Raw genomic sequence first — 24,675 nt, 5'->3', positions numbered from 1 at the left:
TACCAGATATCATAGCTGTTCAGGAAACATGGTTTAGAAGAGACTTAATTCAATTGTATAGCATACCTGAATATAATGCTATACACAGTTGTCGTTTCGATGGATACGGAGGAACTTCTATATATGTCCGAGATAATCTTTCTTATGTCGTTGAACTCTGCGAAAGCAAAAGTTACATTGAATCTGTCAGAATTTCCTTAGATGCATTACTTATTAATGGGGTACCGTTAAAAATCACAACATTCTACCGTTCCCCGAAGTGTCAAGTGAACACATTTTTGACGTACTTAGAAGATGAATTGTGTGGTAGCTGCAGTACACCATCTGTTATTGTTGGGGATTCGAATATAGACCTGCTTAACCCGCAAGAATCCTCTGATATTTATTCTTCTCTTGCATCTGTAGACTATGAAACATGTCATACGTTGATTTCGAGGCCGATAAGTAAAAAGTCTATAGACCATGTTTATAGCAATGTGGCGAATAGATTGCATGTTGATTCAATAGGATGTGACATATCGGATCACAACATTTTATGGTGCCGGTTAAAAAGTAATCTAAAAACTAGTCAGATTACTAGAAGATTCACTAAACAACGTAATTATTATAATATAGCTGCAAATATTCGGCATAATACTGGAAATTTCATATATACCGATAATCCTTCCATCGATATGGAGAATATTACATCTATTATTTCTGAAAGTATAAACAAATACACAACGATAAAAGAAGAAACAATGTTGTCTAAAACTTTACTAACTCCTTGGGAAAATGAAAAACTTCAATCCCTAAGAAAATATAAAGAAAAACTATTAACAACAAGTAAAAAAGCGTTAAGTTCGGCCGGGCCGAACTTTTCATACCCTCCACCATAAAATATTCTGAACTAAAATGGAATAATTAGTTTTCATTCCTGTCCCCAACTTTAAGTGCGTACGTTAAAATGTCAGATAATGTACATAAAATGCTTCATTCGGGAGGCCCTTTTTTATGGTGCATATATATATATAACTATGTATATTGACAATTTTTGGTGGGCGAGTAATTGGGAGGTACCGTAATAGGGGGGTTAAAATAAAACATGGACCTATGTTGACAGTTTTTGATGGGAGACTTTAATGTCAAATAACTCCTAATTCGGTTAAAAATTGTAGCTAGAATCCTCAAAATACCGAAAATCGGTACATAACGTGGGAACTTCAAATGTCATTAACAGCTAGTTCGGAGGTATGTGGGCTATACGAAAATATGAACTTAAATGAACAATTTTTAAATTTCAAATTACAGAAAGTTCGTCGAAAAAATAAAGCTAAGAAACGGAAAATCTGGAGGGTTGTTTTGGGGCTATACCAAAACATGGACCTACATACGTGGTTAAACATTTTAAGTAAAATCATCAAAGTACCGAAAATCGGGAAGTATCGTTATATTGGGGCTATGTTGAAAATTGTTGATGCAGATGTGTGGTGACCACTACAACTTTCAAATGTCAAATTACAGTTAGCTCGGTTAAAAATTGTAGCTAAAATTGCCAATTACTAAAAATTGGGAGGTACCGTTAGATGGGAGCTACATCCGAACATGGACCTATGTTGACAATTTTTTATGGAGAGGTGTTGTGACCACTAAGAACTTCAAATGTCAAATTACTGCTAGTTCGGTTTAACATTGTAGCTAAAATCATCAAATTACTGAAAATCGGGAGGTACCGTTATATGGGGGCTTTCTTGACAATTTTTAGTGGAGAGGTGTGGTGACCACTAAGAATTTCAAATGTTCAAATTACAGATAATTCGGTTAAAACTTGTTGGTAAAATTCTCAAAATACCTGAAATCGGGCGGTAACGTTATATGGGGGCTAATCCAAAACATGGACCTATGTCCACTAGTTATGTAAGTTTATTGACATTTAAGAACCCTAAATGTCAATTGATAGCTAAATCGGTCTGAAAATGTAGATAAAAACGTCAAAATGTCGTAAATCGGGGGTACCGTTATATGGGGGCTATACCAACACGTGGACCTAGGTCCACAACTTTTGTTATATAAGTTTAGTTACACTTAAGAACCCTAAATGTCAAATTATAGCTATATCGGTCTGAAAATGTAGCTAAAAACGTCAAAATACCGTAAATCGGGGGTACCGTTATTTGGGGGCTATACCAAAACGTAGACCTATGTCCAACAGTTTTGTCACATAAGTTTATTTACATTTAAGAACTTCAAATGTCAAATTATAGCTTCATCGGTCTGAAAATGTAGCTAAAAACGTCAAAATACGGTAAATCGGGGGGTACCGTTATATGGGGGCTATACCAAAACGTGGACCTATGTCCACAACTTCTAATATATAAGTTTATTGATACTTAAGAACCCTAAATGTCAAATTATAGCTAAATCGGTCTGAAAATGTACCTAAAACCGTCAAAATACCGTAAATCGGAGGCTACCGTTATATGGGGGCTATACCAAAACGTGGACCTATGTCCACAAGTTTTGTTATATAAGTTTATTGACACTTAAGAACCCTAAATGTCAAATTATAGCTAAATCGGTCTGAAAATGTAGCTACAAACGTCAAAATACCGCAAATCGGGGGGTACCGTTATATGGGGGCTATACAAAAACGTGGACCTATGTCCACAAGTTTTGTTACATATGTTTATTGATACTTAAGAACCCTAAATGTCAAATTATAGCCAAATCGGTCTGAAAATGTTGCTAAAAACGTCAAAATACCGTAAATCGGGGGGGTACCGTTATATGGGGGCTATACCAAAACGTGGACCGATATAGCCCATCATCGAACTTGACCTGCAAACAAAAGACGCATTTTCCCAAAATTTCAGCGTCTTATCTTCATTTTTGTGGATGCTAGAGTGATTACCACAGACGGACGGACGGACGGACGTGCTCAGATCGACTTAGAATTTTACCCTGATCAAGAATATATATACTTTATAGGGTCGCAAATGAGTATTTCAATGCGTTACAAACGGAAAAACAAACTTAATATACCCTCCATACTATGGTGGAGGGTATAAAAAGAAGGAGGAATGGCAAGGATAAAACAACTGAGTATAATCTGAAACACATAAGTCGCGTTATAAAGATTGCTAGTTCTATTTCTATGAATTCGTACATAAGCCAGAACTTGGAAAGTAATAATCAAAACCCTCGTAAATCCTGGGATTTCTTAAATGATTGTTTGGGGAGGAAGCAGAAGAAACAAATACAATTAAGAAACGATGCAGACGAAGTAGTTTATGATGACACCGTCAAATGCAATATGCTTAATGAATATTTTTTGAATATTCCCAGAATTTTAAAAAACAACATGGTATGCAGAGATGGAGACCATTGCAATGCTCTTAACACCTTGACGCAGTGTAACACTATGTTTTCCTTGAAAGAAGTCAGTCAAAATGACGTTAAATATTTTATCGAAAATATAGATATTAGAAAAAGTCCCGGATATGACGGAATATGTGGCAAAGTTTTGATAGCATCTAAAGAAAGCATTAGCCAACAACTGACATACATATTTAATTCGATGGCAAATACCTCAATATATCCGGAGGTGTTCAAAATTTCTAAAATTATACCATTGCCTAAATCTGCAACTGCAACTAAAACGTGCGATTTCAGGCCTATAGCATTACTAACTTTAATTGATAAAATATTTGAAAAACTGATTCACAAGCAATTATCAAACTTTCTGGAGGGGACTAGACAAATGTACTCTACGCAATTTGGCTTTAGAAAACGGAGCGGAACCCAAGAGGCAGTTGTGAATCTTGTAAACTTAATTTGTGAAAGTTTAGATGCACATTTTGGAGGAGTAGGTGCGGTATTTTATGACTTTTCGAAAGCCTTTGATTTAATAGACCACCGTATTTTACTGTCGAAACTGCCATATTATGGTATTCAAGGCAAAGAACTGAAACTTTTGGAAAGCTACATTATAAATAGGAAGCAATTTGTGGAAATAAATGGAATGAAAGGAAACATAGGTGTTGTACAGCATGGGGTACCACAAGGAAGCGTGTTGGGACCCTTGTTATTTACAGTTTATCTAAACGACATATCCAGACTAAATCTTTATGGGCAATTAATTATGTATGCGGATGATATAACTCTTTTATACCCGTATAATCACGAAGCTATATTAAAAGGTCAAATGGAACATGACGCAATTATGTTAATGGAGTACTGTCGAATTAATAAACTTGTGCTTAACTCAAATAAAACGAAAATGATCAGATTTAGACCTCGATGTTCACCAAATGATGCCAGTTTCCATTTCTCTATTGGCGATACAAATATTTACGAAAGCCAATCGCTTAAATATTTAGGCATTCATATGCAAAATAATTTGGCATGGAATGTGCATATAGATGCGGTAAAAACAAAAATTGCACCAACCATTGGGATTCTGCACAAGTTTAGAAATAAATTCAATGTTGAAACCAAAGTTTTGCTTTACAATTCTTTGATACAAAGTCATTTTAACTACATGGCACTAATATATGCCCATAAGAATACCACAAGCCTGAAGTCACTACAAAGATTTCAGAATAAGGCGCTTAAAGTTGTCTACAATTTACCTCGATTGTTCCCCACAGCTCAACTATATGCTAATATATCAAAAAATATATTACCGCTGTATGGATTATACAAGCAACAGTTGCTAACATATATGTATAAGGCTATTAATAATATTGGCCTGACTTCCATTCAATTTAACATTAATCAAACATTGGTAAACACCAGGAACCGTTCAAATTTAAGAGTGAAAAGATGTCGCCTTGAAATCTGTAAACAGCGCATAGAGCATAATGGATGTTTAGAATTTAACAATCTTCCTGATCGGATTAAGAACCAGCCTCGTATTTCTACTTTTAAAAGAGAACTGAAGTCGTTTTTGTTAACAAATACAGGAATGCTTCTGATGTAAAATTTGCATACTTTTTTTTTGATTCTTTGATGCAACAAATATGAAACTAATATAGAACTACCTTAATATTATCTTTTCATAGTACCATCCGTTCATTGAAATATATATTTTAAACACATAAGCCCCAAAAAAGCCTTGAAGGCGCTGGGGCAACATATAAGAATTGTAATGAAATATAAGCGAATAAAATAAATCTTAATAAAAAAAAAAAAATCTATAGACCCTTTCTGAAATAGAGGTTGCTTCTATACATCCTTTCTGATAGAAGGGCTGCTTTAAAGGAACCTTTCACAAAGAAATGCTGCTTCTATAGACCCTTTGTGAAAGAAAAGCTGCTTATATAACCTTTTCTGGAAAAAGGATGGTTCTATAGACCCTTTTTGCAGGAAAGGCTGCTTCTATATACCATTTCTGAAATAAAGGCCGCTTCTATAGACCCTTTCTGAAAGATAGAGTGCTTATATACCCTCATTCTGAATGAAAGGCTGCTTCCATAGACCCTTTTTGAAGGAAAGGCTGCTTCTACAGACCCTTTCTGAAATAAAGGCCGATTCTATAGACCCTTTTTGAAAGAAAGAGTGCTTTATAGACCCTTTTTGAAAGAAAGAGTGCTTTATAGACCCTTTCTGAAATCAAGGCTGCTTCTGTAGACCCTTTTTGAAAGAAAGAGTGCTTTATAGACCCTTTCTGAAATCAAGGCTGCTTCTATAGACCATTTTTTGAAAGAAAGGCTGCTTCTACATACCCTTTCTAAAATAAGGCTGTATCTATAGATCCTTTCTGAAATAGAGGTTGCTTCTATAGATCCTTTCTGAAAGAAGGGCTGCTTTAACGGAACCTTTCACAAAGAAAGGCTGCTTCTATAGACGCTTTTTGCAGGAAAGGCTGCTTCTATAGACCCTTTGTGAAAGAAAGGCTGTTTCTATAGACCCTTTCTGAAATAAAGGCTGCTTCTATAGGTTGCTTCTATAGACCCTTTCTGAAACAAAAGGGTGCTTATATTGAGCCTTTCTGAAAGGAAGGCTGCTTCTATAGACCCTTTGTAAAAGAAAGGCCGTTTCTATAGACCCTTTCTAAAAGAAAGGGTGTTTCTATAGACCCTTTCTAAAAGAAAGAGTGCTTCTATAGACCCTTTCTAAAAGAAAGGGTGCTTCTATAGACCGTTTCTGAAAGAAAGAGTGCTTTATAGACCCTTTCTAAAAGAAAGGGTGCTCCTTTGTGAAAGAAAGGCTGTTTCTATACACCCTTTCTGAAGCAAAGGTTACTTCTATAGACCCTTTCTGAAATAAAGGGTGCTTATATTGAGCCTTTCTGGAAGAAAACGTGCTTCTATAGACCATTATGAAAGAAAGAGTGCTTCTATAGACCCTTTCTAAAAGAAAGGGTGCTTCTATGGACCATTTCTGAAAGAAAGAGTGCTTTATAGAACGTTTCTGGAAGAAAGGGTGCTTCTATAGAACCTTTCTGAAACAAAAGGGTGCTTATCTTGAGCATTTCTGAAAGGAAGGCTGCTTCTATAGACCCTTTGTAAAAGAAAGGCTGCTTCTATAGACCCTTTGTAAAAGAAAGGCTGTTTCTATAGACCCTTTCTAAAGCAAAGGCTGCTTCTATAAACCCTTTCTGAAACAAAAGGGTTCTTATATTGAGCCTTCCTCTAAGAAAACGTGCTTCTATAGACCCATAACGAAAGAAAGAGTGCTTCTATAGACCCTTTCTAGAAGAAAGGGTGTTTCTATAGACCCTTTCTAAAAGAAAGGGTGCTTCTGTAGACCCTTTCTAAAAGAAAGGGTGCTTCTATAGACCGTTTCTGAAAGAAAGAGTGCTTTATAGACCCTTTCTAAAAGAAAGGGTGCTCCTTTGTGAAAGAAAGGCTGTTTCTATACACCCTTTCTGAAGCAAAGGTTACTTCTATAGACCCTTTCTGAAATAAAGGGTGCTTATATTGAGCCTTTCTGGAAGAAAACGTGCTTCTATAGACCCATTATGAAAGAAAGAGTGCTTCTATAGACCCTTTCTAAAAGAAAGGGTGCTTCTATGGACCATTTCTGAAAGAAAGAGTGCTTTATAGAACGTTTCTGGAAGAAAGGGTGCTTCTATAGAACCTTTCTGAAACAAAAGGGTGCTTATCTTGAGCATTTCTCAAAGGAAGGCTGCTTCTATAGACCCTTTGTAAAAGAAAGGCTGTTTCTATAGACCCTTTCTAAAGCAAAGGCTGCTTCTATAAACCCTTTCTGAAACAAAAGGGTTCTTATATTGAGCCTTCCTGGAAGAAAACGTGCTTCTATAGACCCATAACGAAAGAAAGAGTGCTTCTATAGACCCTTTCTAGAAGAAAGGGTGTTTCTATAGACCCTTTCTAAAAGAAAGGGTGCTTCTGTAGACCCTTTCTAAAAGAAAGGGTGCTTCTATAGACCGTTTCTGAAAGAAAGAGTGCTTTATAGACCCTTTCTAAAAGAAAGGGTGCTCCTACGGACCCTTTCTGAAAGAAAGGGTGCTTCTGTAGAACGTTTCCGAAAGAAAGAGTGCTTTATATAGACCGTTTCTGGAAGAAAGAGTGCTTTATAGACCCTTTCTGAAATCAAGGCTGCTTCTATAGACCCTTTGTGAAAGAAAGGCTGTTTCTATAGACCCTTTCTGAAGCAAAGGGTGCTTCTGTAGACCCTTTCTGAAAGAAAGGGTGCTTCTATAGACCGTTTCTGAAAGAAAGAGTGCTTTATAGACCCTTTCTAAAAGAAAGGGTGCTTCTATAGACCCTTTCTGAAAGCAAGAGTGCTTCTATAGACCCTTTCTAAAAGAAAGGGTACTTCTATATACCCTTTCTGAAAGAAAGAGTGCTTCTATAGACCCTTTCTGAAAGTAAGGGTGCTTCTATAGACCGTTTCTGAAAGAAAGAGTGCTTTATAGACCCTTTCTAAAAGAAAGGTGCTTCTATAGACCCTTTCTGAAAGAAAGGGTGCTTCTATAGACCGTTTCTGGAAGAAAGAGTGCTTTATAGACCCTTTCTGAAATCAAGGCTGCTTCTATAGACCTGTAGACCCTTTTTGAAAGAAAGGGTGCTTTATAAACCCTTTCTGAAATCAAGGCTGCTTCTATAGACCCTTTCTGAAACAAAAGGGTGCTTATATTGAGCCATTCTGAAAGGAAGACTGCTTCTATAGACCCTTTCTGAAAGAAAGATTGCTTCTGTAAACCCTTTCTGAAAGAAAGGTTGCTTCTATAGACCTTTTCTGAAAGAAAGGGTGTTCTATTCACCAATCCTTGATATAGCAGAGGTTTGAATTGCACTGGAAGTAGTTGACCGACTGTGTGAGTTTCATGTATAGTCATGATGATTATTCCAATAGTCTTCGGATTAAAAATATACATATGATAGTTTTTATACAATTATATTTTTTGTAAAACTTTAACAATTTTATTATAAATACTCAATAAGTTACTTAAAAGCATCTACTGTGTGTTCAAATTGTGTTATATTAAGATTAATATGCTTAGAAACCCCTTACTAAGTTTTATTACTAGCTAAAAACTGTATAACTGCATAGTTTCCAGTAAACATCCAATCATTTTTACCCAATTTCAATTGTTCGGCTAGGTCAGGGCATTTAACAGAATCCGGCGTCATTCCACATAGAAGGTCTCCTTTGATTGTGCGCAAAGTACATAAATTGGTTGGATTAAAACCACGTAAACATGTGTGAAAATCGCCACGGAAATTCCAATTAACGTCACCCAAAAGTTTGCGATAATTTAAGTCACCTTCGTTAGAGAGAAAAGAGAATATATTTATTAAAATAGAATTCTAATTTGAATCAAAAATGAAAAAAATGATTATCAATCCGATCATGAATATCAACTCCCCGTGAGTTTTCTTACCCTTTACTGCAACGGCAGAGAGAAAAAACTCACGTGGAGTTCACATTCATGATCGGTCTGATGTGTTTTGGAGGAAACTCAAGAGTATTGGTATACGGAAAATTGAAGTTTGCACAATTCTCTTTCGTTTTCAATGACCTTTACCTTTAAATATCAACAGTGTTGATGATGATAGATCTTCATACAGTAGGGGATTAATCTCTGGCATTCTGTTGGAAATAAAAAAACATCACATTATTGTATGAAAGAAGAATTGTTAATAAAATTGTTCTTACCTATAAAACTCATACGCCGTTGTCCAAAAATATTCCTTCTTGGCTATTTGAAACGCACCCTTATCAAAAAAACTCGAACATTGTCTACCAAAATCATTTAAAACTTTTGACCCATGGCCTTGTAAATATTTCAATGTTATGTGTATGTCTTGCTCTGTGGTATCCGAAACAAACCATGGTATGGCCTTAACATGAAAACGTACAACACTGGCCAATTTGTGCTTGATCAGGTACTGGCCAAGAAGTAAGTCGGTAAGGAGTTCAAAACCCGCATTATCACATATCAAATCAACACACTTGTTGTTGTCTGTTGCAACCACCTGAGTGCTTAGACAATTCCATATCGTGGCACTATCATCTACTAAGATATTTGTGTTTAGACTATCAATCAGATTGTTAAGATTTTCCAAAGGTTTGACATCTTTGCCAGAACTTAAGGACAAATCACATTTATTGCCCCAGAGATTAAGCTACAATGTTGAAGAAATATTAAAAACGGTCATTTGAAATTGGAACTTGATTTCACCTTAAGCATATGGCTAAATGCTTCACAGTTATTTTCACAATTTGCTGTAGTCTGTATCAGCTCTTCCATAACACCTTCGGACAATTGAAGTGCCTTCATTTTCTGTGGACCAAAGTAGTCGTAATCTGCCAAACTATTGCCAGCCTCAAATAGAGAATACATTTTCCGGTACATATAACATTCAGCGTGTAACCAACATACATTGAAGAAGGATGCATTTTCGGGTAAATTCGTAATGAACTTATTCCAGACATCTACATCGGGAGCTGTTGGAAGTAAGTAAAGTGAAAAAAATCAATATGCATTTCTTTAATTATTTAAAAGAACACATATAAACATACAAATGCTAAGCCTCTTAAAACATAATGTGAAGAAACCCCATACCCAATCTGTTCATTTAGCAAAATGTCAGTAAAACAAATTCCTCACATTGTTATTGTTGTAGCAACACAAATATGTTCAGTTAGAAAGAAAGGGTGCTTCTTTAGGCAATTTCCGAAAGAAAGGTTGCTTCTTTAGGCCCTTTCTGAGAGAAACTGTGCTTCCTAAGACCCTTTCTGAAAGAAAGGGTGCTTTTATAGGCGCTATCTGAAAGAAACTTCTTTGGCCATTTTATGAAAGAAAAAGTGCTTCCAAACACCCTTTCTGAAAAAAGGGTCCTCCTTTAGAACCTTGCTGAGAGAAACGGTGCTTCCAAAAACCTTTCTGAAAGAAAGCGTGCTTCCAATGACCCTTTCTAAAAGAAAGGGTGCTTCTATAGATCTTTTCTAAAAGAAAGGATGCTTCTATAGATCCTTTCTGAAAGAAAGGGTGCTTCCAAAGACCATTTCTGAAAGAAAGGGTGCTTCCAAAGACCATTTCTAAAAAAAAAGGTGCTTCCAAAGACCTCTTCCGAAAGAAAGGGTGCTTACAAAGACCATTTCTGAAAGAAAGGGTGCTTCCAAAGACCATTTCTGAAAGAAAGGGTGCTTCCAAAGACCATTTCTGAAAGAAAGGGTGCTTCCAAAGACCATTTCTGAAAGAAAGGGTGCTTCCAAAGACCATTTCTGAAAGAAAGGGTGCTTCCAAAGACCATTTCTGAAAGAAAGGATGTCTCCAAAGACCATTTCTGAAAGAGGGGGTGCTTCAATAGATCCTTTCTGAAAGAAAGGGTGCTTCCAAAGACCATTTCTGAAAGAAAGGGTGCTTCCAAAGACCATTTCTGAAAGAAAGGGTGCTTCTTTAGACCCTTTCCGAAAGAAAGGGTGCTTCTTTAGACCCTTTCCGAAAGAAATGGTGCTTCTTTAGACCCTTTCCGAAAGAAAGGGTGCTTCTTTAGACCCTTTCCGAAAGAAATGGTGCTTCTTTAGACCCTTTCCGAAAGAAAGGGTGCTTCTTTAGACCCTTTCCGAAAGAAAGGGTGCTTCTTTAGACCCTTTCCGAAAGAAAGGGTGCTTCTTTAGACCCTTTCCGAAAAAAAGGGTGCTTCTTTAGACCCTTTCCGAAAGAAAGGGTGTTTCTTTAGACCCTTTCCGAAAGAAAGGGTGCTTCTTGAGACCATTTCCAAAAGAAAGGGTGCTTCTTTAGACCCTTTCCGAAAGAAAGGGTACTTCCAATGACCCTTTCCGAAAGAAAGGGTACTTCCAATGACCCTTTCCGAAAGAAAGGGTGCTTCCAATGACCCTTTCCGAAAGAAAGGGTGCTTCCAATGACCCTTTCCGAAAGAAAGGGTGCTTCTATAGTTCCTTTCTGAAAGAAAGGGTGCTTCTATAGTTCCTTTCTGAAAGAAAGGGTGCTTCTATAGTTCCTTTTTGAGAGAAAGGGTGCTTCTATAGTTCCTTTTTGAAAGAAAGGGTGCTTCTATAGTTCCTTTCTGAAAGAAAGGGTGCTTCTATAGTTCCTATCTGAAAGAATGGGTGCTTCCATAGACCCTTTTTGAAAGAATGGGTGCTTCTATAGTTCCTTTTTGAAAGAAAGGGTGCTTCTATAGTTCCTTTCTGAAAGAAAGGGTGCTTCTATAGTTCCTTTCTGAAAGAAAGGGTGCTTCTATAGTTCCTTTCTGAAAGAAAGGGTGCTTCTATAGTTCCTTTCTGAAAGAAAGGGTGCTTCTATAGTTCCTTTCTGAAAGAAAGGGTGCTTCTATAGTTCCTTTCTGAAAGAAAGGGTGCTTCTATAGTTCCTTTCTGAAAGAAAGGGTGCTTCTATAGTTCCTTTCTGAAAGAAAGGGTGCTTCTATAGTTCCTTTCTGAAAGAAAGGGTGCTTCTATAGTTCCTTTCTGAAAGAAAGGGTGCTTCTATAGTTCCTTTCTGAAAGAAAGGGTGCTTCTATAGTTCCTTTCTGAAAGAAAGGGTGCTTCTATAGTTCCTTTCTGAAAGAAAGGGTGCTTCTATAGTTCCTTTCTGAAAGAAAGGGTGCTTCTATAGTTCCTTTCTGAAAGAAAGGGTGCTTCTATAGTTCCTTTCTGAAAGAAAGGGTGCTTCTATAGTTCCTTTCTGAAAGAAAGGGTGCTTCTATAGTTCCTTTCTGAAAGAAAGGGTGCTTCTATAGTTCCTTTCTGAAAGAAAGGGTGCTTCTATAGTTCCTTTCTGAAAGAAAGGGTGCTTCTATAGTTCCTTTCTGAAAGAAAGGGTGCTTCTATAGTTCCTTTCTGAAAGAAAGGGTGCTTCTATAGTTCCTTTCTGAAAGAAAGGGTGCTTCTATAGTTCCTTTCTGAAAGAAAGGGTGCTTCTATAGTTCCTTTCTGAAAGAAAGGGTGCTTCTATAGTTCCTTTCTGAAAGAAAGGGTGCTTCTATAGTTCCTTTCTGAAAGAAAGGGTGCTTCTATAGTTCCTTTCTGAAAGAAAGGGTGCTTCTATAGTTCCTTTCTGAAAGAAAGGGTGCTTCTATAGTTCCTTTCTGAAAGAAAGGGTGCTTCTATAGTTCCTTTCTGAAAGAAAGGGTGCTTCTATAGTTCCTTTCTGAAAGAAAGGGTGCTTCTATAGTTCCTTTCTGAAAGAAAGGGTGCTTCTATAGTTCCTTTCTGAAAGAAAGGGTGCTTCTATAGTTCCTTTCTGAAAGAAAGGGTGCTTCTATAGTTCCTTTCTGAAAGAAAGGGTGCTTCTATAGTTCCTTTCTGAAAGAAAGGGTGCTTCTATAGTTCCTTTCTGAAAGAAAGGGTGCTTCTATAGTTCCTTTCTGAAAGAAAGGGTGCTTCTATAGTTCCTTTCTGAAAGAAAGGGTGCTTCTATAGTTCCTTTCTGAAAGAAAGGGTGCTTCTATAGTTCCTTTCTGAAAGAAAGGGTGCTTCTATAGTTCCTTTCTGAAAGAAAGGGTGCTTCTATAGTTCCTTTCTGAAAGAAAGGGTGCTTCTATAGTTCCTTTCTGAAAGAAAGGGTGCTTCTATAGTTCCTTTCTGAAAGAAAGGGTGCTTCTATAGTTCCTTTCTGAAAGAAAGGGTGCTTCTATAGTTCCTTTCTGAAAGAAAGGGTGCTTCTATAGTTCCTTTCTGAAAGAAAGGGTGCTTCTATAGTTCCTTTCTGAAAGAAAGGGTGCTTCTATAGTTCCTTTCTGAAAGAAAGGGTGCTTCTATAGTTCCTTTCTGAAAGAAAGGGTGCTTCTATAGTTCCTTTCTGAAAGAAAGGGTGCTTCTATAGTTCCTTTTTGAGAGAAAGGGTGCTTCTATAGTTCCTTTTTGAAAGAAAGGGTGCTTCTATAGTTCCTTTCTGAAAGAAAGGGTGCTTCTATAGTTCCTTTTTGAGAGAAAGGGTGCTTCTATAGTTCCTTTTTGAAAGAAAGGGTGCTTCTATAGTTCCTTTTTGAGAGAAAGGGTGCTTCTATAGTTCCTTTTTGAAAGAAAGGGTGCTTCTATAGTTCCTTTCTGAAAGAAAGGGTGCTTCTATAGTTCCTTTCTGAAAGAAAGGGTGCTTCTATAGTTCCTTTCTGAAAGAAAGGGTGCTTCTATAGTTCCTTTCTGAAAGAAAGGGTGCTTCTATAGTTCCTTTCTGAAAGAAAGGGTGCTTCTATAGTTCCTTTCTGAAAGAAAGGGTGCTTCTATAGTTCCTTTCTGAAAGAAAGGGTGCTTCTATAGTTCCTTTCTGAAAGAAAGGGTGCTTCTATAGTTCCTTTCTGAAAGAAAGGGTGCTTCTATAGTTCCTTTCTGAAAGAAAGGGTGCTTCTATAGTTCCTTTCTGAAAGAAAGGGTGCTTCTATAGTTCCTTTCTGAAAGAAAGGGTGCTTCTATAGTTCCTTTCTGAAAGAAAGGGTGCTTCTATAGTTCCTTTCTGAAAGAAAGGGTGCTTCTATAGTTCCTTTCTGAAAGAAAGGGTGCTTCTATAGTTCCTTTCTGAAAGAAAGGGTGCTTCTATAGTTCCTTTCTGAAAGAAAGGGTGCTTCTATAGTTCCTTTCTGAAAGAAAGGGTGCTTCTATAGTTCCTTTCTGAAAGAAAGGGTGCTTCTATAGTTCCTTTCTGAAAGAAAGGGTGCTTCTATAGTTCCTTTCTGAAAGAAAGGGTGCTTCTATAGTTCCTTTCTGAAAGAAAGGGTGCTTCTATAGTTCCTTTCTGAAAGAAAGGGTGCTTCTATAGTTCCTTTCTGAAAGAAAGGGTGCTTCTATAGTTCCTTTCTGAAAGAAAGGGTGCTTCTATAGTTCCTTTTTGAGAGAAAGGGTGCTTCTATAGTTCCTTTCTGAAAGAAAGGGTGCTTCTATAGTTCCTTTCTGAAAGAAAGGGTGCTTCTATAGTTCCTTTCTGAAAGAAAGGGTGCTTCTATAGTTCCTTTCTGAAAGAAAGGGTGCTTCTATAGTTCCTTTCTGAAAGAAAGGGTGCTTCTATAGTTCCTTTCTGAAAGAAAGGGTGCTTCTATAGTTCCTTTCTGAAAGAAAGGGTGCTTCTATAGTTCCTTTCTGAAAGAAAGGGTGCTTCTATAGTTCCTTTCTGAAAGAAAGGGTGCTTCTATAGTTCCTTTCTGAAAGAAAGGGTGCTTCTATAGTTCCTTTCTGAAAGAAAGGGTGCTTCTATAGTTCTTTTCTGAAAGAAAGGGTGCTTCTATAGTTCTTTTCTGAAAGAAAGGGTGCTTCTATAGTTCCTTTCTGAAAGAAAGGGTGCTTCTATAGTTCCTTTCTGAAAGAAAGGGTGCTTCTATAGTTCCTTTCTGAAAGAAAGGGTGCTTCTATAGTTCCTTTCTGAAAGAAAGGGTGCTTCTATAGTTCCTTTCTGAAAGAAAGGGTGCTTCTATAGTTCCTTTCTGAAAGAAAGGGTGCTTCTATAGTTCCTTTCTGAAAGAAAGGGTGCTTCTATAGTTCCTTTCTGAAAGAAAGGGTGCTTCTATAGTTCCTTTCTGAAAGAAAGGGTGCTTCTATAGTTCCTTTCTGAAAGAAAGGGTGCTTCTATAGTTCTTTTCTGAAAGAAAGGGTGCTTCTATAGTTCTTTTCTGAAAGAAAGGGTGCTTCTATAGTTCTTTTCTGAAAGAAAGGTGCTTCTATAGTTCTTTTCTGAAAGAAAGGGTGCTTCTATAGTTCTTTTCTGAAAGAAAGGGTGCTTCTATAGTTCTTTTCTGAAAGAAAGGGTGCTTCTATAGTTCTTTTCTGAAAGAAAGGGTGCTTCTATAGTTCTTTTCTGAAAGAAAGGGTGCTTCTATAGTTCTTTTCTGAAAGAAAGGGTGCTTCTATAGTTCTTTTCTGAAAGAAAGGGTGCTTCTATAGTTCTTTTCTGAAAGAAAGGGTGCTTCTATAGTTCTTTTCTGAAAGAAAGGGTGCTTCTATAGTTCTTTTCTGAAAGAAAGGTGCTTCTATAGTTCTTTTCTGAAAGAAAGGGTGCTTCTATAGTTCTTTTCTGAAAGAAAGGGTGCTTCTATAGTTCTTTTCTGAAAGAAAGGGTGCTTCTATAGTTCTTTTCTGAAAGAAAGGGTGCTTCTATAGTTCCTTTCTGAAAGAAAGGGTGCTTCTATAGTTCCTTTCTGAAAGAAAGGGTGCTTCTATAGTTCTTTTCTGAAAGAAAGGGTGCTTCTATAGTTCCTTTCTGAAAGAAAGGGTGCTTCTATAGTTCCTTTCTGAAAGAAAGGGTGCTTCTATAGTTCTTTTCTGAAAGAAAGGGTGCTTCTATAGTTCTTTTCTGAAAGAAAGGTGCTTCTATAGTTCTTTTCTGAAAGAAAGGGTGCTTCTATAGTTCTTTTCTGAAAGAAAGGGTGCTTCTATAGTTCCTTTCTGAAAGAAAGGGTGCTTCTATAGTTCCTTTCTGAAAGAAAGGGTGCTTCTATAGTTCTTTTCTGAAAGAAAGGGTGCTTCTATAGTTCCTTTCTGAAAGAAAGGGTGCTTCTATAGTTCCTTTCTGAAAGAAAGGGTGCTTCTATAGTTCTTTTCTGAAAGAAAGGGTGCTTCTATAGTTCTTTTCTGAAAGAAAGGGTGCTTCTATAGTTCCTTTCTGAAAGAAAGGGTGCTTCTATAGTTCCTTTCTGAAAGAAAGGGTGCTTCTATAGTTCCTTTCTGAAAGAAAGGGTGCTTCTATAGTTCCTTTCTGAAAGAAAGGGTGCTTCTATAGTTCCTTTCTGAAAGAAAGGGTGCTTCTATAGTTCCTTTCTGAAAGAAAGGGTGCTTCTATAGTTCCTTTCTGAAAGAAAGGGTGCTTCTATAGTTCTTTTCTGAAAGAAAGGGTGCTTCTATAGTTCTTTTCTGAAAGAAAGGGTGCTTCTATAGTTCTTTTCTGAAAGAAAGGTGCTTCTATAGTTCTTTTCTGAAAGAAAGGGTGCTTCTATAGTTCTTTCCTGAAAGAAAGGGTGCTTCTATAGTTCTTTTCTGAAAGAAAGGGTGCTTCTATAGTTCTTTTCTGAAAGAAAGGGTGCTTCTATAGTTCTTTTCTGAAAGAAAGGGTGCTTCTATAGTTCTTTTCTGAAAGAAAGGGTGCTTCTATAGTTCTTTTCTGAAAGAAAGGGTGCTTCTATAGTTCTTTTCTGAAAGAAAGGGTGCTTCTATAGTTCTTTTCTGAAAGAAAGGTGCTTCTATAGTTCTTTTCTGAAAGAAAGGGTGCTTCTATAGTTCTTTTCTGAAAGAAAGGGTGCTTCTATAGTTCTTTTCTGAAAGAAAGGGTGCTTCTATAGTTCTTTTCTGAAAGAAAGGGTGCTTCTATAGTTCTTTTCTGAAAGAAAGGGTGCTTCTATAGTTCTTTTCTGAAAGAAAGGGTGCTTCTATAGTTCTTTTCTGAAAGAAAGGGTGCTTCTATAGTTCTTTTCTGAAAGAAAGGGTGCTTCTATAGTTCTTTTCTGAAAGAAAGGGTGCTTCTATAGTTCTTTTCTGAAAGAAAGGGTGCTTCTATAGTTCTTTTCTGAAAGAAAGGGTGCTTCTATAGTTCTTTTCTGAAAGAAAGGGTGCTTCTATAGTTCTTTTCTGAAAGAAAGGGTGCTTCTATAGTTCTTTTCTGAAAGAAAGGGTGCTTCTATAGTTCTTTTCTGAAAGAAAGGGTGCTTCTATAGTTCTTTTCTGAAAGAAAGGGTGCTTCTATAGTTCTTTTCTGAAAGAAAGGGTGCTTCTATAGTTCTTTTCTGAAAGAAAGGGTGCTTCTATAGTTCTTTTCTGAAAGAAAGGGTGCTTCTATAGTTCTTTTCTGAAAGAAAGGGTGCTTCTATAGTTCTTTTCTGAAAGAAAGGGTGCTTCTATAGTTCTTTTCTGAAAGAAAGGGTGCTTCTATAGTTCTTTTCTGAAAGAAAGGGTGCTTCTATAGTTCTTTTCTGAAAGAAAGGGTGCTTCTATAGTTCTTTTCTGAAAGAAAGGGTGCTTCTATAGTTCTTTTCTGAAAGAAAGGGTGCTTCTATAGTTCTTTTCTGAAAGAAAGGGTGCTTCTATAGTTCTTTTCTGAAAGAAAGGGTGCTCCTTTCTGAAATAAAGGGTGCTTCCAAACACCCTCTCTGAAACAAGGGTGCTTCCAAACACCCTTTCTGAAAAAGGTGCTTCCAAACACACTTTCTGAAAAAAGGGTGCTTCCAAACACCCTTTCTGAAAAAGGTGCTTCCAAACACCCTTTCTGAAAAAAGGGTGCTTCCAAACACCCTTTCTGAAAAAGGGTGCTTCCAAACACCCTTTCTGAAAAAAGGGTGCTTCCAAACACCCTTTCTGAAAAAAGGGTTCTTCCAAACACCCTTTCTGAAAAAAGGGTTCTTCCAAACACCCTTTCAAAAAAAAAAGGGTGCTTCCAAACACCCTTTCTGAAAAAAAGGGTGCTTTTAAACACCATTTCTGAAAAAAGGGTTCTTCGAAACACCCTTTCTGAAAAAAGGGTGCTTCCAAACACCCTTTCTGAAAAAAAGGGTGCTTCCAAACACCATTTCTGAAAGAATGGGTGCTTCTATAGATCCTTTCTGAAAGACAGGTGCTTATATAGACCCTTTCTGAAAGACAGGCGCTTATATAGACCCCTTTCTGAAAGAAAGGGTGCTTATATAGACTCTTTCTGAAAGAAAGGGCGCTTCTATAGATCCTATCTGAAAGAAAGGGCGCTTCTATAGATCCTATCTGAAAGAATGGGTGCTTCCATAGACCCTTTTTGAAAGAATGGGTGCTTCCAAAGACCCTTTCTGAAAGAACGGGTGCTTATATAGACCCTTCCTGGCCTTTCAACGAATTTCTGAGTTCAGCCCCTCGGTATTTGCTATTATTTTCCATATTTTATGTTCTCTTCTGGATGAAATTGACAATGTTCGTTTTTGTTTGTTTCACTTTACCTTTGCTTGAAATTCTCTCCAATTTGGCATTATTTTCCACTTGTGTTTTAAGATTTTCAATTGATTCCAGTACCAAGGATATATCAGCCTTGAAACAACAACAAAAGTTAGTTACATTAATTTATAATGTGAAAAACAACAACAAAATTACCTCCTGATAATTACATGGATTTTCTTTTAAATCTTTCTTTATTGAATCCAAAAGAGAATTCAAAATGCTGGGCAGACGATAACGTATTGTAAAATAGGCAAAACTCTTTTTGTATTGACCACTCAACGGTGCATCTTTGGGTGTTTCAATGTCACAAATGCCATGTTTTACATCAAATGCATCTGGGCTAGTAATAGCAGCGTTGGACTAACGTTGAGAGAGATGAAAAATTCATAAATTAGGCACACAGAGTTGACGTATTTTTTTACATCCTTACCATAATATTAAATAAACAGCAAATAAAAGTTTCGAAATTCTTTGTTTTTATTTTCAGAATTTTTTATTTCTTCTCCGGTACACAAACTCTTTACGTAATATTGCGCTGCTCTGGGCCATGCAAACGCCAAGAAAATTGTCAAGTGTATGAGAAGAATGAATGCAAAAGTACATATATCTACGTAGGTATGTATGTATATTGCACATTATCGATTTTCCCCCAAACAACATCATCGTGTGATTTGTGCGCTGCTTTTCTTCTTCGTTGATAGCTCAAAAATGCACATACATAAACATATACACAATCATACAGCAACAAATGAAAAATGTTCAATCAAATGAAAAACAATTTAATACGCGAGAAAGGGACATTTCCTTGACCTACATCAATAGGGTGAAGGGTTAAGTAGTAGGTGCCTGTTTCTTGACAAGAATTTGAACGAGGCTCTTAATCTTAAAATTTGTAACAGATTTCCTGTAAACCAGTGTAACTACTTGAATATGTTTTTTCAAATAAACAAAAAAGTGTATCTAGATGCTGTCAACATAAACAATGTATTCTTCCCCTTGAAAGATTTTTCAACTTTACAATATGTTTTAAACACTTGTGGGAAAATCACAACATATGTATGTTCTATGTTCGGACTTTCCCCCACATTTATAAAAGAAAAACAACAACACACAATTTCCTTCAATTTTTAATCAGATTTATTTAAAAACGAAATGATTTAGAATACATTTAAATGAATTCTAAAACTCACTCTCCCAAATTCCGGTACTCAAATTACATCCATTAACTGTCATTAATACATCTACACTGGCTTGACTCCATAAATTTGATGAGTCCATATTCTCCGGTTTCCATCCACTTGGGATTTAGACGGAACAGCTCTTCGGCTTTGCCTTGTTTCAGGCCACATATTACATCAGCTTTGACGGTGCGTAGTGTACACAAATTTGTGGGTTGGAAGCCACGCAGACATGTTAAGAAATCATCTGTGGGATCCCAATTCATATCGCCCAATAGTTTGCGATAATTCAAATCACCTTTGAATATCACCAAATGAGCCTCACCGAGATATTTGTACAAATCAAAATCCACCTCACGCATTCTGCAAATAAAAAACAAAATCATTTTTTGTTTAATAATTTGTTATAAAGAAAAAATATGAATAAATTGCCCAACAAACTCACTTGTAATATTCAATGGGACTGCACCAAAAATAACTCACAGTAGCCAATTCAAATTTACCCTCTGCGACATACTCTTTCCATTTTTGTCCTTGTTCATTTAAATAACTCAATTTATGATTGCTTAGGTATTCAAAAGTATAATGGAAGTCTGATGGTGTAACATCTGAAACAAACCATGGCATTGGTTTGCTATGAAAACGCACCTTGGAGGCTAAATTCTTTTCCAACAGATATTCGGCCAATATTAAATCTGTGTAGAACTCAAAACCGGCATTATCTAAAACAATATCAACCACAACTGGTTTCGTTTGATCCGCTGATTCCAAGCAATCCCATATGCTCTTGGTGTTATCCACCAATATGTGATCATCAAATTTGGTACAATTGTCATAAACATTTTGATTGGGATCAAAATTTGTGGGTATTATTAGGGAAAGATCGCATTTGTTGCCCCATAAATTGAGCTGCAAAAAGAAAGCAACAATGAGATGAACAAGAAAATTAAAAAAGCTTTAAGGTATGATTTAAAACGAAACATTTGGAACAAGTCTAGTTTAGAGAAGAATATCTAGGCCCCAGCGCCCCCTCATGACTTTGTAGAGGCAAAAATATTCAAAAAATTTATCTAACTTTATTTAAGAAACTGAAACTTTTTAGCAAATGATTTCTTCATCTGATAGAGCGCATTTTAATCTACTTTCAGCATTTGTCTTGTTGAAAAATATTACGTAGTTTTGTGGTAATTGACCGTCGACCAAACCACGACTGAAGAACTGTCAAACAAACTGGTCCTTTTTGAAGCCCCTAAACTAAACTGAATCCAAAAACTTACCTTCAATAAACGTGAAAATGTTTCAAAGTTCTTTTCTGTGCTGCGTAAACGTTTTGATATTGCAGCGACTTCATCCATTTCAAGACCTTTGGCCTTTTGTTTGAAAAAATAATCATAACTTTTTAACGTTTCTGAATTTTCAAAAAATGAAAACACCTTTCTATACATATAACACTCGCCATAAAGCCAAGCAGTTTGATAAAAGGAACGGGCATTTTCCGGCAGTGCATCTATGAATCCATTCCATAGTTCACGATCCGGCTCACAGCCCACGAAATTTTCAAATGGTTTATCCGTTTGTAGTTGATATTTTAATTTGGAAATGTGTCCAACAATGGTTTTGATTTCTTCACGGGTTTTCTAGAAACAAAAACAAAATGGTTAGTGGGGGTGGGACACCCGAAAATGCAAAATGTTTTCTTTACCTCTCCTTGATATTTATCTGATATTTCGTCTTTTTCTTTTGTTAAACTATCTATTATTTGAGTTAGTATGACTGGCAAACGTTCCTTCAGTGTGTGAAAGGCGAAACTCCTGCATTAAAAATAGAATACAATTATCGGTGTAAATAAGGAATATAATATAGTATAATCAATTGAAGCAAAGCAATGAATGAGAATGTCCTTGCATTGAGTACAAAATGAACCCCTTTTGGCAAATTCTAATAAAAGCGATGCAGCCAGTCTCCTACTTTATATTTTATTTTAATGTCATATAGGTTTATAACAAACATTCATTGGCTACAATTCCGAAATCCAGGTTGCCGTCCAATTAATTCATTGTAAACCTCAATGACAACAACATGCACATTCTAACTTTTTATATCGGCCCGTTAGCAATGTATGTTTGGGTGTTATTGCATCGACAATATTATATTTCTTATCAAAATCCGCGGAGCTTGAATCCATTTTATTAGTAACTTATTATCTAGAACAACTTTCAATTTTGAGCAAAGAAAAATATGACAATAATAAACTTGGTTAGGGATCACGAATGTTACGAATGTTGGTCAAGTAGAAATACGGAAAAATTCGACATTTAAATCGACTTTCGAGGTGACACAGTAGGTCTGTTCGATGACCCAAATATACATACAGTATGCAAAGTTCATATTCGTACACCCCTAAAAAATTAATAAAATCAATATTAATTCCATATTTTATGTGCAAATATGAAATAATTGATAGGAATTAACATAACGAAGAAAGATTTAAGAATAACAAATCAAATTTTTAATTTATTCCGTCATTTAGTTATAGATGGCGCCTGTCTGGGCGGCAAAGTTCGTATTCGTACACCTATAAACACTATATATTTGGAGTTTTTAAGGATTTTCAAAGCAAAATGCTGCACAGTTTTGTTATTTTCTTCTTTTGGAATGCCTTTGCTATAGAAATATGTAAAAATAACGGTAATTTTATTAAAAATTTTGCATGAATAAGAAGTCGGACGAATATTTGAAACAATTAAGAAAAATGTGCTAGATATGATTAACTATTGCAATTTATTCCCGAAGTTTGGACGAAATTAGCTAATCGCAGTCCTTCTGTACCAATATTCGAGGTCTAATATGAAAATAAATGTTGTCAGCTTTTGGAAATGCAGAGAAACGTAATCCGGGCTTAGGTAAAGTAAACACATTTTTGGGTTTTACTTGGTGAAAATCGCAAGTTTCGTTTTATATTTGACATTATATGTATTGAAGTTTTAGAATACGGTTTCGAAAATCATTTTATGTCAAAACTGTGAGAAATTATGAAGAAAAATGAAACTGTACAAGTTTTCATACTGTCCGCGTACGACTGAAATTCTACGCTTACTATGAACGAGGGTTATGGCTGCCAAAATTGGGAAAATAATGGTTTTTACTTCTTGAAAATTATATTTCTTTACCGAAGGATCCAAAATGAGTGCAAAAATGTCAAAAGAATGAAGTACATTGTCCAGGAAAGAACGTGGGGTAACCTTTTGAAGAAATGCATTATTTTCGGGGAAATTTTCTTCCTTAAAAAATTATTATTCCTCGTAATTTCCGATATGTCTTGACATAAAATGATGTTCGAAACCGTATTCTAAAACTTCAATACATTTACCCCCAGTTTTTATACCCTCAGCCTTTAGGCTATGAAGGGTATATACACTTTCATACGGGCAAAATGTTCCTCATCGAAATAATGGTTTTAGACCCCAAGTATGTTTGGACGAAATGTGTTTCAGACAATTTGGAGTCGATTGAGCAATGTCCGTCCGTCTGTCTGTCTGGCTGGCTGGAGCGCACGATAACTCTCGAAGGGATGAACCGATTCGGTTCAAATTTTGGCTTTCGTAATATTTTGTCCAAACTTAGTTTAAGTTCGAAGATGAGCTATATCGGTCCACTCCTTCCGGTACCTCCCCCACAAAAGTTCGAAAATGTTCGGAAAATTTATACGCACGATAACTCCTGAAGGGTGTAACCGATTTGGTCCATACTTTGCCCATCGTGGAGCGTGTACCAGACTTAGATCAGGTTTTAATATGGACTCAATCGGTCCACTCCGTCGGGTACCTCCCACACAAAATTTTGGAAAAGTTCAGTTTAGCAACATCTCTCGAATCGCTTTGATTTTTGCTTTAGCAACTTGTATTCACTGCCCTCCATACGACGGTATAAGTTTCATCAGGGGCAAGTCCATACTTCCTGAGAAAATAGCCTGAAAGTTGCAAAAAACCCCTATGACACCGTGTGAGGAGGTTGGAGGGCAAAATAACTCTCGAACAGGTCTGCCGATTCGGTATAAAGTTTGGCCTTAGTAATATTTTGTCCAAACATAGTTTAAGTTCGAAGATAAGCAATATCGGTCCACTCCTTCAGGTACCTCCCCCACAAAAGTTCAAAAATGTTGGGAAAAATTGTGCGTACGATAACTCTTGAAGAGAGTGGCCGAATTGGTCCATACTTTACACATCCTAATATATCTACCAGATATAGATCAGGTTCAAATATGGACTATATTTGTCCACTCCATCCGGTACCTCCCACTCAAAATTTCGGAAACATGTTCACTTTAAGACCTGCTTTCGAATCACTCTGATTTTTGTAGAAGCAACTTGCATTGCTGCCTCAATTGCGATGGTAAAAGTTGTTTCAGGGGCAAGTTCATACTTCTTGAGCAAACATCCCTGAAGTTCTAAAAAACCCCTATGGTACCATATGTAGTGGCTGGAGATCCATTCTTTTTAGTATCTCCTCCGCAAAACTTTTGATATTAAATCCTAATCAACATTTTTGTCAGTTCAAACGCCCAAAATTCTTAAAACTCCCTAAATACATGCGTTTTTTGGAAAAAAATTGTTTCAAAATACACAGGCTGAGGGTATATCTCTGTCGGCAAAGCCGACTGATACTTTTTTACTTGTTGTAACTTATTTTTGTTCGTTCGTCTATTTTCGTAATAATTTAGGCATCCATAGCTCAGCCCACAGATGACATACAGATTTTATTTTTCGTAGATGAGTTCCACATATAGTTAAGAATTCCTCATTTAAAAATCAGCGCTCTACATTTGCGCTAAGGCGAATAAATCGATCTACAAAATTTGACAATTCGTGTGAGAAGAATAAAAATTTTTACAAAAACTGGGGTTTAATGTCAAATATAAAACTAAACGTATGATTTTCACCAAGTAAAAACCAAAAATGTGTTTACTTTACCTAAGCCCGGATTACGTTTCTTTGCATTTCCAAACGCTGACAACAATTATTTTCATATTAGACCTCGAATATTGGTACAGAAGGACTGCGATTAGCTAATTTCGTCCAAACTTCGGGAATAAATTGCAATAGTTAATCATATCTAGCACATTTTTCTTAACTATTTCAAATATTCGTCCGACTTTTTATTCATGCAAAATTTTTGATAAAATTACCGCTATTTGTACATA

The 24,675-nt window shown here is 36.4% G+C and overlaps 2 protein-coding genes across 3 annotated transcripts; both read right to left on the bottom strand.

Annotated features, from left to right (window-relative positions):
- Positions 1 to 8,330: 8,330 nt before the first annotated feature.
- On the bottom strand, positions 8,331 to 18,926 carry LOC141404684 (damage-control phosphatase ARMT1-like). The gene is made up of 7 exons (XM_073988283.1): positions 18,728 to 18,926; positions 18,451 to 18,657; positions 18,300 to 18,387; positions 9,635 to 9,900; positions 9,109 to 9,578; positions 8,978 to 9,042; positions 8,331 to 8,716 (listed from the first exon to the last, which is right to left on the bottom strand). The coding sequence occupies exons 1-7, from the start codon at positions 18,728 to 18,730 to the stop codon at positions 8,463 to 8,465; spliced, it is 1,353 nt and encodes a 450-aa protein (XP_073844384.1). The 5' UTR covers positions 18,731 to 18,926; the 3' UTR covers positions 8,331 to 8,462.
- A 485-nt stretch (positions 18,927 to 19,411) lies between these two features.
- On the bottom strand, positions 19,412 to 21,775 carry LOC141405748 (damage-control phosphatase ARMT1-like). 2 transcript variants are annotated; one of them, XM_073990424.1, is made up of 5 exons: positions 21,569 to 21,775; positions 21,178 to 21,286; positions 20,753 to 21,112; positions 19,921 to 20,384; positions 19,412 to 19,838 (listed from the first exon to the last, which is right to left on the bottom strand). In XM_073990424.1, the coding sequence occupies exons 1-5, from the start codon at positions 21,658 to 21,660 to the stop codon at positions 19,520 to 19,522; spliced, it is 1,344 nt and encodes a 447-aa protein (XP_073846525.1). In that variant the 5' UTR covers positions 21,661 to 21,775; the 3' UTR covers positions 19,412 to 19,519. The 2 variants fall into 2 exon arrangements, with proteins under 2 accessions (XP_073846525.1, XP_073846526.1); XM_073990425.1 differs by lacking the exon at positions 21,569 to 21,775 and adding an exon at positions 21,484 to 21,502.
- Between the last annotated feature and the right edge of the window lie 2,900 nt (positions 21,776 to 24,675).

This window comes from Musca autumnalis, unplaced genomic scaffold, assembly GCF_047663935.1.
Source record: "Musca autumnalis isolate F117 unplaced genomic scaffold, ASM4766393v1 scaffold_5, whole genome shotgun sequence".
NCBI lineage: Eukaryota > Metazoa > Arthropoda > Insecta > Diptera > Muscidae > Musca > Musca autumnalis.
The sequence above is the reverse complement of the archived record's forward strand: the minus strand, read 5'-3'. Positions and strand labels throughout refer to the sequence as shown.

What these genes read in the sequence shown, in the direction of transcription:
- LOC141405748 (XM_073990424.1), bottom strand. Translation starts at nt 21,660, where the DNA reads ATGGATTCAAGCTCCGCGGATTTTGATAAGAAATATAATATTGTCGAT. An exon ending in CAGATAAATATCAAGGAGAG is followed by an intron (nt 21,113 to 21,177) that starts GTAAAGAAAACA and finishes TTTTGTTTCTAG; the next exon opens with AAAACCCGTGAAGAAATCAA. An exon ending in AGTCCCATTGAATATTACAA is followed by an intron (nt 19,839 to 19,920) that starts GTGAGTTTGTTG and finishes TTTTATTTGCAG; the next exon opens with AATGCGTGAGGTGGATTTTG.
- LOC141404684 (XM_073988283.1), bottom strand. An exon ending in ATCCATGTAATTATCAGGAG is followed by an intron (nt 18,388 to 18,450) that starts GTAATTTTGTTG and finishes TGTTGTTTCAAG; the next exon opens with GCTGATATATCCTTGGTACT. An exon ending in AACACTGTTGATATTTAAAG is followed by an intron (nt 8,717 to 8,977) that starts GTAAAGGTCATT and finishes TCTCTAACGAAG; the next exon opens with GTGACTTAAATTATCGCAAA.